Below are 12,500 nucleotides of genomic sequence, written 5' to 3'. Positions count from 1 at the left end.
GAGTAAATAAAAATAAAACATACGTTTTAACTGAAATGATATTGAGCGTTTACTATACTGTCTAAAACTAACTAAAATAATCTGAGAAAATGTCCTTAGTTAAATGTTTTGTCCATATCCAATATTTTTCTTCAAAAACAGGGAAAATAGCTGATCTATAAGCTCACAACGAGTTGCATCTTGACATGATGTGAGCTTGGCTATTTTCCCAGTTTTTCTGAGCTTTTTGAATCTCGGCCCATACTACACTGTATTACAATAAACATTTCTTATATAAATTAAAACACTAAAATTAATAAAAACTAAACTAAAAGTAATATAAACTAAAACTAAGCCTTTAATAATAAGAATAATAATACAAATAAACTTTAAACACTGAAATTTAAAACAAAAAGTCAAAATATTCTTTTATTTTAATGAAAAATGCTAAACCGTAATAACCTTCCCTCCCCCCTCACGGACGACCCCCCATCGCGTGCTACTGTAGCCTGAGATCATGGCACAAGCGCATACTCTACTATACTGGGCCCTCGGCGGGCCTGCGGGGCGACTATGCCAAGCGCTTTACAATTTCACAATTTACAATGGCTGGCTCTGCTTTGTCCCCTCGGCAAACTGGCTGTCCTTGGGCTATAGATTGTACTCCCACACAGCCCCCTGCCCTCTGCAGCATGCTTCAAGGTCATTCCATACTGTACCCACTTCCACTGTGTGCTCTTATGTAACTCTGAGCAGGTCTTAACCCATTAAGACCGGGAACGCATCTCTGTCATTTTAGATTTCTTTTAGCTATTAAAAAATCGTGACAATTTGTGCAAATCTTGATTATATGATTATATATATTCTTTTAAAGCGAAAAGTTTAACTCAAACCTTTGCTTCTGGGGGGGTTCCTGGAACAAAACATTTTGAGATGAGGGTCTGCCGCCAGATACATATCTAAAAATGTTTTTCTAAATCCTAACAGTTTGTTTCTATATCAGTGGTGCTCCAACCTTTCCATGTCAAGGAACCCCAAAATGATATGTATTTGGCGGCGTACCCCCCCATCTCAAAATATTTTGTTCCAGGGACCCCCCAGAGGCAAAGATTTGAGATAAAAAAAAGTTTTTGCACAAATTTTCAAGATTTTTCAAAAATAGCAGATCTACAAGCTCATAGCGCGGCACTCGGTGCCGCGCTATGAGCTTGTATATCTGCTATTTTTGAATAGCCAAAGTATAAAATATGGATAAAGTGGTTACACAGATGCTTTCCCGGTTTGAATGGTTTAAAGACAAGCTTTGTGTAAGAGCTAGCCATTTGGGATGCAAGCTCGAGCTCTTCTCAGGCCATCTCCATCAAGTGATGTGTTCTTTTATATCGTTGCTGTCAGGCAGAAACCTCTTATGTTTTTTCGTAAATTAATGTCCTACGTGATCATACCACAGTGTCACACAACAGTAGCAAAAGTAGCCGATCATCATCCTCGTATGACAGTGTCATGCAAAAATAGGGAAACCAGCAGATCTACAAGCTCAAAATGTGTCGCGAACTGCTGAACAATGCAGAAGATTCTTGAGAGACTTTGCCTGCAATTAAATGCCCAAAACGGGGACGCCAGCAGGTTGAATGTGGTTGCGTCTGTCTGTGGGTTTTATAAATATTTAATCAACTAGATGTTCAGGCCTTCACATCTAGACTTTTCAGGCCGCTTCGTGGCCTGAAAACCTAGTAGCGCTGATCAGAGGCCCGCCTACGCGAAGCTTGGCCAATCAAATCCGGATGTTAGCTTTTTGACACCCACCACCGCCGTCCAATCAAATCCAGATGTTATGTTTGTGACGCCCACCATCCCCCCACAAGGGGATTTTTTATATAAAATGAGAAGTGTTAACATGAGCTTGTGACTAAATAATAACTACATTGGATCCATTGGAACACAGTAACACATTTTTTCCATTTCCTGAAAACAAACCGTTCTGGACTTACAAGGTTTCTGCCTGACAGCGATGAGATAATGATAACTATAAAGTATATCGTCGCTGTTGAGCAGAAACCTCTTATCTCCATCATTTTTTACTTTTAAATATTATTGTATGTAAGTATTTTTGCGCGTTGCGAGCTTGTAGATCGGCTAATTTTTGGCAAAGAGGTACTGTATAGGTGTAGAGGGAAAAAAGAGCAGACCAAGTACAAAAAAAAGAGTTTAATCTGAAACACGATTTTATACAATATAGAGGGGGTCCCTGCTTCATCTCTCTCTCAGGTCCTTGGCCTGAAAAAACGTTGGAAGACCCCTGCTGTACAGTACAGTATATGCCAACTCCTGCAGGCAGATGCTGGTCAGACTCACCAGGGTACGGGTGTATCCCATTGGTAAAGCAGTCTGCGGGGGGCTGTCCGTTGGCCTGGGGGGGCGGCAGACCCGCGAAACCGTTCACACTGATCGGGGAGGTGATTGTGGGAGCGCTGATACCTGGAGGGGTGCTGCCTCCTGCAGGCCACGGGGGGACACAGACAAACGCAAAAGAGTGAGCGGTGGGACAGTAACAAAGTACATATTATCGCTGCTGTCAGGTAGAAAACCTCTCATCTCCACATTTTAACTATTTGAGTTTTTTCGTAGATTATTGCCCTACCTGATCATACTACGACTACAGTGTCACACGAAAGCATCAAAAGCAGCAGATCCTTCGTGCCGTGTTTCGAGCTTGTAGATCTGCTACTTCAATTCATGGAATTTTTTTTCCCCTGTTTGTCGCATTCCTAAGCCAATAATTTTATGACCGGCGGCGGAGACTCAAAGTGTCAACTTTGAGTCTCCTACCGGAAACATCTTCCGCTGGTCATCAAATTATTGGCTTAGGAATGCGACAAAAACTAAAACATCTCCATGAATTTAAGGCTTCATGGGGTGTGTAATCGATAGAACATAAACTACTTTCTCGGGTGAACAATCCCTTTAAGCCCTATTTCAAATAATAGTGAAAATAGCCGATTTACAAGCTCACAATGCGTGGCAATGCGACACGTTGAGAGCTCGTAGATCTGCTATTTTCACTATTATTGACATTTGATGAAAAAGTATGGAAAATCTTTGCATTTTTTGGGACGTCTACATTTCAGTACAGCAGTGCATTGATATGAAAAAGTGCTTTGTAATTTGTACTTTTGAATACATACATATTTTTTAAAAGCCTGTACAGTACTTTAACTTACAAATTTGACAAAGCAACTTTCACTAGTAGTTACGTATTATTTGTTCAGGAGTAGCCTAACTAATACGCTGACTCGAGTAGTGTGGGGTTGAGTACTTTGTCCGCCACTGTGCGGGACACAAAGGAAACGTAAAGAGTGATTATTGCTCCATCACATTATCCTCACAGACACCAACAGTTTAGCCGTCTTTATGGTCGGGCTTGGACGGACCATCTGGCAATTCTGGCCAAAAGTCAGAGAGTCCGGCCCAGTAGACACCATAATGTCAGGGACCGTTTCATGTCTCAGTGCTGGCCCTCACTGTGACACAAAAATGCAATAATCGTTAGAATAAAACATGAACGCGAGGCGTGCATAAGTTGAGCCTGCGTTTTCAGCACCCTCTGGTGGACATACACCTCATTACAAGAATTGTGCGCTCGCTTTTAACGTGTTTCTTTTGCTTATCTCTTTATGTAAAGAACATTGAGTTGCCTTGTTGTGGAAGTGTGCTATAACTTGCCTTGCTTCATGCAGCTCAACAGATGACAGTCAATCAAGTAATCAGAGTAAATAGTAGCAGTGATGTCAAGAGGACCCTGATTATGTGGCTGATATTTGCCAGTTACTTTACTTTATTCGTTTATTTAGACGGGACAATGCACATTAATGAACATTCAATACAAGAACGTGAATTCAATCAGCCGAACATGATCTCATGTAACTAAGGCTGTATTTGTCCCCCCAAGTTGAAAATATTGAAACTCTCAGCAAGAAGATAAATATGCTATACGTGAACGGAACGCGCAGAACAGACGCTCAGCGCCTCATCACGTAGCTGGTGTTTCCAGCATAGCGTAAATATGCACCGCTCCCATTGAAAACAATTCATAACATACGCTACACTACACAGGGAAAAAAGCTTTGGATGCACTGCCTAAACCAGTGGTTCTCAAACTTTTTCGTGTCAAGGACCCCCAAATTGATATGTTCTTGGCCGCGGACCCGCGGATCTTATTTTTAAAAATAGCAGCTATATATCTGCTATTTCAGAATAGCCAACATATACAGTAAATAAAAAAATAAAGTGGTTAGAATGATTGTGATGCTATATTAACTACTTTTGCTGGGGACCCCCTGTATTCCCTTAAAGGACCCCCCGGGGGTCCCCGGACCAAGAACCAATGGCCTAAATGTTGTTGATGTACGTTCTTCAGCCTTTCAACCGCCTTAACCTTTGACCCAACCTCCCCTCCCTCGCCACCACCCCAAGTTACCTGACGTGGGTGTCATGGGTGCCCCCGGGATGCCGTTGATGGTGGCCATGTGCTGCATCTGGGCTGCGGCGAAGGCAGCCATGGGACTGAGGTAGCCCTGCTGGCCTACCGACGCCATCAACGCTGCCTGCTGCTGCACCTGTGCAGGGGAGAGGAGTGTGGTTGGATTATTATACATTTTTAATGCTTTTATACAGTTATGACAATGCACTTTGACACAGCACACACATAATAAACATAATACAAGACAAAAAAACAGCGACAACGACAAAGGAAAAAGACAAAAATTATAAAAACAAAACAAAATTAAAACAAATGCATGTTGGTATAGGCGGTCATGGGGTAACTCAACATTGGTCCCTGAAAGTGTTTCAGTCATTCATACGCCAGTCAGACGGTTTGTATAAAAAGACCAAGCAGAGAAACCATGTACCTTATCCAGAGACAAGGTGGATTTCTTTCTTTTTTTTACCCAATATTGAGATTCATTTAGGAGAAACCCAAATACCAGGAAATATTAGAACATTCCATTATCAGAGACCCAAATACCATTGTTATGCGGCACAAACAGCACAAACAGCACAAAAACACAATACCATTGTTATACGGCACAAACAGTATAACAACGGGTGAATCACCCTTGTACATGGTTGGATTTATGCGGTGCAAAGGAACATGGTTGCATCATGGGGTGCTGGCGCGCTGCCTTGTTATATTTTACACTCATGTCATGTGAGTTAGTGGTTCTCTGTGTGATCAGGACTCTGGGCTCCAACCCAGCCCGGATCCTTGACTGAAGATATTCCTACGTGCTTCTGAATAAATAACTGTGGAGGATGGAGGCATTCTGCAGGGGGATGGTAGGTGGCCTGCCGTCTCTGTCGGGGTGGAAACCTCACATGTCCAAAAAAAACGTTTACTTTTCAGGATTCAAATTCAAAAATAGCAAAAGTAGCAGATCTGCTACTTTTTGATGCTTCTGTGTGACGCTGTAGTATGATCATGTGGGCGTTAAGGCCTGAGGTTCCGATTCTACAAAATGTCTTCTAAATCCTAACAGTTTTTTGAAAAAAAAAACGTATGTTGCTATGCCAGTGGTTCTCAAACTTTTTCATGCCAAGGACCCCAAAATGTATATGTATTTGGCCACGGACCCCCATCTAAAGATATTTAGTTCCAGGGACCCCCAGAAGCAAAGATTTGAGTTACAAATGTTCGCTTTCAAAAACATATATTCAACGATTTGCACAGATTTTTTAGATTTTTCAAAAATAGCAGATATACAAGCTCATAGCGCGGCACTCGGTGCCGCGCTATGAGCCTGTATATCTGCTATTTTTGAATAGCCCAAAGTGTAAAATTAATGCTTTTTTAGCTCAAATCAAAAAATGACACAGAAGCGTTCCAGGTCTTAATGGGTTAATTTGCGGGGGGAGAAAAAAAACACAAAAAGATAAAGTATGGAGATAAGAGGTTTCTGCCCGACAACAACGGTATGTCAAGGGGGTGGGGAATGTACTTGCCTGGGCATAGGCTCCGTACGCTCCAAACTGCAGGGCCATGGGGTTGAAGATGCCCATCTGACCAGCCATCTGCTGCATGCGGCGGATGGTCCGTTCCTTGTCTGTGTCGGCGAACTTCACCACCAGACTGGATGAGGCACCCTGCACGCACACACAAACACACACACATGCAGGCACGCACGCATACACGCACACACACACACACACACACACACACACACACACACACACACACACACACACACACGCAACACGAGACAACATTATTGTATAATACAGTGATTCTCAACCTGTGGGGCGGGGCCCACTCGTGGACCCCCCCCCAATAACTGGCAAAACACTAAGATTGTATTGATATTATAACATTCAAAATAATAATGTAAAAAATAATGTCATGGTATGTTTTTCTTTAAAATCTCGAAAAATGCATTCATATTCACAAATTGCATGGTGATAGATATGAGCTTAAAGTGTACTACGTTAGATCCATTGATTGATTGATTGATCATTGAAATAAACATGCTTTGAAAATCCAACGCGGGCCCCACTCATCTGACCACTTAACACGTTCCGGCTGCCGTGTTAAGTGGACAGATGAGTGGGCCCTGATCCAGAAGTTTTTTTTTTTAATACAAACTATTGGTAAAATGAAAATTGACATAATGTTGTGTGCTTGTTGTCAGGATGAAAGTAATGCTGCACATACATGTACGGATGTCACACTCACAGGCATCGTCTGGCTCCCGTGTAGTGCACTGATGGCTGCCTGAGCTTCACCGTGAGAGGAGTACTTTACAAACGCACAGCCTGAGAGAGAGAGAGAGGGAGAGAGAGAGAGAGAGAGGGGGGAGGGGGGGGGGTACAGGATAAAAATGCTGGATTTGAAAAACAAATATTTCGTCTCTGTCGGGTGGAAACCTCGCATGTCCAAAACTGTTAATTTTTCAGGGTTCAAATAGATAAAAAGACAGCAAAAGTAGCAGATCTACAAGCTCAAAGCGCGACGCGCTTTGAGCTCAAGTAGGTTAATTTACCAAAAAAAAACACAACAAATTTGAAAATGGAGATTAGAGGTTTCTGCCCGACAACAACAATTTCCTCCTTGAGGTCAAGAATTATCCAGCATTGTTCCAACATGCTGGTCATGCAATTTTCCACAATTTTCACTATTTTGATTGTATTTTGATTTTTTTTTACTTAAGTACAAGTACTAAAGTAAATTTACTTAGTTACTGTCCACCACTGTGACGGTCGATAAGGGGGCTATAATATAACACAAACAACACGTTTGGAATCCTCTGACGGGGGGTTGGGGGGCTTAAAATGCCACATGCACCCTGATGGTGTCGCTTGCTTATTGACGTGGCGGCGCTGATGAATTTGAATGATCAAGTTCCCAGTAATTATCGAGCCTAAAGCTCCACTTAGCCGAAGTAAGCCGGGCTGATGAGGCCTTGTTAATGGAGCTTCACGGAGGAATCTGCAATGATCAAGCCCACTGTAATCATCGGGCTTAGTTATCATCGGGCCACATTGATTGGCTTCTAAGCCCACTGATGAACTTCATATGCTGAACTTGCGTAACGCCGCTGACAATGTTTTTGAAAAGGACAACTTTCCCTGGCGTCACATGAAACCCAACGGTTAATGAGGGAGGTTGACTTATGGTTCTAGACATTGACGAGGTCTCTCTCTCTCTCTCTCTCTCTCTCTCTCTCTCTCCTTTTCTTCTAAGGCTCAGTGGGTGGGTGGTGGTGATGAATTGCCTTGCAGAAAATGTGACGTTTTTTGGGGGAGGAGGACAAAACTTTATAATTTAACCAAAGCCATGTAAGTCGACTCATAAGGTTAATAGGGTTCACGCGTAAGGACTTACGGTTTGGTTTGTCCCATCCCTTTTCTGTGGACAAAGCTGACGGCTTTTTGCTTGCTTTAAATTTGGGACACTGAAATGATTTGTCTAAAAACTGTACACGTCCGTCAAAGAGAGATCTCGGTGACATCACTCAAGCTCGACTTTGAAAGTCACCTAAAACTTTTTTTTAAAAGCGGATCGATTTTATTTTTTGCACCTCAGCCTGTAAAAGAGTCCAGCGGTTCACCGCCGGTTGTAAACATTTCTTAGACCCACCTTTGCTGTTTCCGTCGGGGCCTCTTAGAATGGTGCACTCCTCGATGCTGCCAAAGGACTCGAAGAGGCGCCTCACGTCATCTTCTGACTGCTGCTTGTTGAGCATGCCCACGAACAGTTTTCTGTCTTCTAAAGCAAATAATGATCGATCACAATCAGAGGCTTCGCTCACGTACAGGCCAGGTGGAAGACACATAATCATCGCCAGTGGTGTAAAGTAACTAAATACTATGTACTCAAGTACTGTACATATTTTTTACTTCTACTCCACCATATATCTCAGAGACAAATATTGTACTTTTACTCCACTACGATTATTTGAAAACTTTAGTTACTAGCTACTTGTAGATTTGTATTATTATTACAAACTAACCCATTAACAGGGTCCCCACGATCATGGAATTCCTGGACATATTTTGAAATTAAAAAATCCAGTCCTGGAAAAGGTTTGGAATTTATCAAGGGTCCTGGAAAAATATTTGGCTATGCATTGTTTGGCTATTGATTTTGTTAATAAAAAAAACGTTTCCAAAACATGTATAACATTACACGAAATATGTAACATAAGTCGTTTTTCGCCGAACGAGCTGCGTGATTGCAGCCTACTGTATACCGGACGTGACAAGAAGAACAGATCTACAAGCTCACAACGTGCTGCAGCATGATGCGTAGTTAGTTAGTACATTTGGCACGAAATTTGGACCATTCTATGCTTTATTTTTGCTACACTGCCTGCACATAGGAGTAAGAGACTCATTATTGCGCTGAATGATTGTTATAATAGGCCTGGAAATTGGGTTAAATATTCTGGAAAAGTTTTGGAAATTCATTGGTAAAAATGTGTGGGAACCCTGCATTAACCACTTCAGCCCTATTTAAACTTGTGTCGCAACTGTAGATCTGCTATTTTTATACATTTTAGATTTATATACATTTTAGACATGATAACTTTTGAAACGGGACATTCTGAATAATGAGTACTTTTTCTTTTGGTACTATAAGAATATTTTGATGGCAATACTTTGGCACTTTTACTCCAGTAAAGTTTGATTTCCAGATTTTACTTGTAACGGAGTGTTTCTGCAGTATTGATACTTTTACTTAAGTAAAACATTTTTTTTACTTTTTCAACCACAGATCATCGCCATTATACACACGGTTGATATACTGTATATATTACTACAGTAAATTGTTTACATTATGAATAATTTAGTTTTCTCAACAAAAGCAAGACTCAGAGTCTAAATACTCCAACTGGAAATTGGCGAAAGGCTGGCACAGGAAGAAAAGCCATGGGGTCACCAAAACCAGTGGGTTTCATCCTGTATTCTGCCTATTGATCATGAAACATATTGGGCCCTTATCTAGCACCAGGCACAAAGCAGCACAAAAACCCAGCTGTAATCATCGGGCTTAGTTATCATCGGCAAACATCTACGTCTCTGTATGTCTTCGCATGGAGACAAAAGCGGTGAGGAGAGAGAGACGGGGAGAAAGGTGGAGAGAAAAAGTTGTTGCAGTTTATTTTAATAAGTAACCTACACTTTGTTGCTGATGAATATGTTCAAACACCTCTCGTCATGTAAGAACGTTTTTATAATCAAAATCATCTGTCTCTGCTCAACTAACGAGCAGCAACGGGCCATCAGCAAATTCGGGGCTCCGGACGCACAGAGCGCACAGCCGTCTGTCATGCTTTAATAGGTGGTTTTAAAAAAAAACCTGAGAATGAGCATGTGATCTAGCTTGTAGATCTGCTATTTTCACTACTTTGGGTGCCTGGCAAACTTCTAATTTGTCTTATGGGTCTTGAGCTAAAAAGTTTGGGAACAAGTTGTTTCAAAAGTTGATATTTAGGGTGGTGCAAGAGGAACCAGCCATGGGGTTAATCAAATATTTATGGTTCATCTTCCAGGGAGCAGAAATGCACTCGGATAGTTTCACTGCAATCTTCCCCATAGATTTTGAGAAAGCCTGTGTGTATGCTTACGGGTGGAGCTACAGGAAAGGCCATGGGATCACCATGGGTTTCATCCTTGCTGAGCGCAAGGCAATCTTCCCATTCGATTGTCAGATGTCTTGTGTGCAAGTGTAAACTTTGGCCCAAGGTTGGCGCTAGGAAATCAGCAGGGGTCATTCTCTTTTGCAGTGGTGTAAAGTAACTAAGCACACTTTTGAGGTATTTTTTTTACTTTACTGAAGTATTTCCAATTTTCATTTTACTCCATTACATCTTAGAGGCAAATATTGTACTTTTACTCCACTACAATTATTTGAAAACTTTAGTTACTAGTTACTAGGCATGTAACGATTTATCGTATATCGATTTAAATCGATTCAAAGTGGTGACGATTTAAATCGATGCAATAAAATATGACATCGCGATGCAACCAGCAGAGGGCGCAATCGAGTCAGACTCCATTCCGTGTTATCCGCCTACTATTTTGTCCCCTCAGGGCCACCATAGCTCCCTCCGTCGGTCTCTTCTTCACTCACTCAACGGCAGGCTATGAACGGCAGTGTGGGGTTCACGTCCTCTCAGTCTATGAAATCTAAACAACTAGGCGATCGCACTGCATAAAGAGGGAAATGTGCGTCGCATGTAAACATGTTTATTTGATTGATGAAAAGCCCAAACTATACCGTTTACCCCCTCCCCCATCTGACAATATTGTTAGCTGTTGTTAGCCTGTCTGATTTAAACTCTGTAGGAAACATACAACTGATAGGCTTCTAATGAAAACGGCTAATTCTGGAGCGCCTCGGTGCGGCTGCCGCTGCAGAGTACAATGAATAATAATCTATATGAATAATGATAATTTAACAATTGTATCAGACTGCTGACAACGTCAAACTCCTTTCAACACTGTCTGTCAGATATATAGCGAATTACATTGATATTAATCAATAAATGTTTAATCTAATCTCATTTGTTTCCCTTATTACATAAATGTGTACAGAATGCTGAGAATATAGCACAGATAAAAAATTACTTGTAAATCCCAAGCTTGGAACAAAGGCTAAGCCTTAATTTGTTTATTTGAAGGTTTTCTTTATAATTTATTTCATCTGGGACATATGTTTTAAAATTCATTTATTTCATAATACTTATATATTTAAAGTTATTATTTTACAGATAAAAAAGTATATGTCTTAATGTGTACCTACAGTTAATGCATGTACCTCATGAATAATAAAAAAGGCTTAATTTCATATATTGAAAAGAGGACAAGAGAAAATACAGTTGTTAAAAAATACATGATTTTTGTAAGAGAAATAATCAAGGTTTTTCAGTAATTTGTCTCGAAAATAAATGTGCTTAAAAATCGTGAAAAATCGTATCGTGAACCTCGAATCGTGATTCGAATCGTATCGTGAGTTGAGTGAATCGTTACATGCCTACTAGTTACTTTGTAGATGATTTTGATTATTATTACAAAACAAACATTATCCACTTCAGCCCTATGTACATATCCGCCATTTGAAAATAGCCGATTTACAAGCTCACAATGCGTTGCGATGCGACACATTGTGAGCTTGTAGATCTGCTATTTTCAACAGATTTTTATACATTTTAAAACTTGTGAAATGGGACACTCTGCATAATGAATACGTTCTACTTTTGGTACTTTGAAGTACATTTTGATACCAATACTTTTGTAATTAAAAATTTTGAATTGCTTTTACTTGTAACAGTATTTCTAAATTGCAGTATTGATACTTTTACTTAAGTAAAAAAAAGAGTACTTTTTCCACCACTGCTCTTTGGCTCATGGAGGAACACGGCAAATCCTGTGGCAACGCAGCCAGTATAGAGCTTGAGATAATGCCGTGCAAAGTGTGTGAATGGACGGACAGACTGACACCGATATGCTTTTAGTTCAGTCAAGTGAGTACCGATTTCATGAAGTTCAACAATGTTTCAGCATGTTATCACATGACAGCATTATTTAATTGACTGATTGGTTGATTGCAGTGGTGGACAGTAAAAAAACTTCATTTCGTTGTTGAAACCTCTTATGTCCATATTTGAACATATTTGTGTGTTTTCGTAAATGAATGCCCTACTTTATCATACTACAGCATCACACAAAAGTAGCAATCCAATTTGAATTCTGAAAAGTAACAGTTTTGGACAGAGACGATTTACTTGAGTGCTGTACTTAAAGGGATACTTCACTTTCACATAAAATAAACATTAAAAAAATATATTTAAAAAAAATGAAAGAAGTTATGGCAAAATAAAGGCCCCCTCACACATTAGTAGGACACTCTAATGCGGGGGCCATGAATTTTCCATTACTTTTTCATTTATTTTTAATATATTTTTTAAATGTTTATTTTATGTGAAAGTGAAGTATCCCTTTAAGTAATTTTTTTGAGTACCTGT

At 40.4% G+C, this 12,500-nt stretch overlaps 1 protein-coding gene across 15 annotated transcripts in view; it reads right to left on the bottom strand.

The window, feature by feature from the left end:
- Positions 1-12,500, bottom strand: part of celf4 (CUGBP, Elav-like family member 4) — a gene marked incomplete at both ends in the record, with an annotated part of 129,585 nt that overhangs the window by 6,926 nt on the left and 110,159 nt on the right. For 5 of the 15 annotated variants that reach the window (XM_080423322.1, XM_080423326.1, XM_080423318.1 and 2 more), the window contains 5 exons: positions 2,335-2,475; positions 4,457-4,595; positions 5,977-6,120; positions 6,707-6,786; positions 8,111-8,236. In XM_080423322.1, the coding sequence (XP_080279448.1) occupies positions 2,335-2,475; positions 4,457-4,595; positions 5,977-6,120; positions 6,707-6,786; positions 8,111-8,236 (630 nt within the window). Of the gene's footprint in view, positions 1-2,334; positions 2,476-4,456; positions 4,598-5,975; positions 6,121-6,706; positions 6,787-8,110; positions 8,273-12,500 lie in introns of all 15 variants that reach the window. The other 10 variants (XM_080423323.1, XM_080423314.1, XM_080423325.1 and 7 more) reach the window with 5 other exon arrangements.

The sequence above is a fragment of the Gymnoscopelus braueri genome (genome assembly GCF_963280865.1).
Source record: "Gymnoscopelus braueri genome assembly, chromosome: 3".
In the NCBI taxonomy this organism is placed as follows: domain Eukaryota; kingdom Metazoa; phylum Chordata; class Actinopteri; order Myctophiformes; family Myctophidae; genus Gymnoscopelus; species Gymnoscopelus braueri.
Note: the sequence above shows the minus strand (reverse complement) of the source record. Positions and strands in the feature narration are given on the sequence as shown.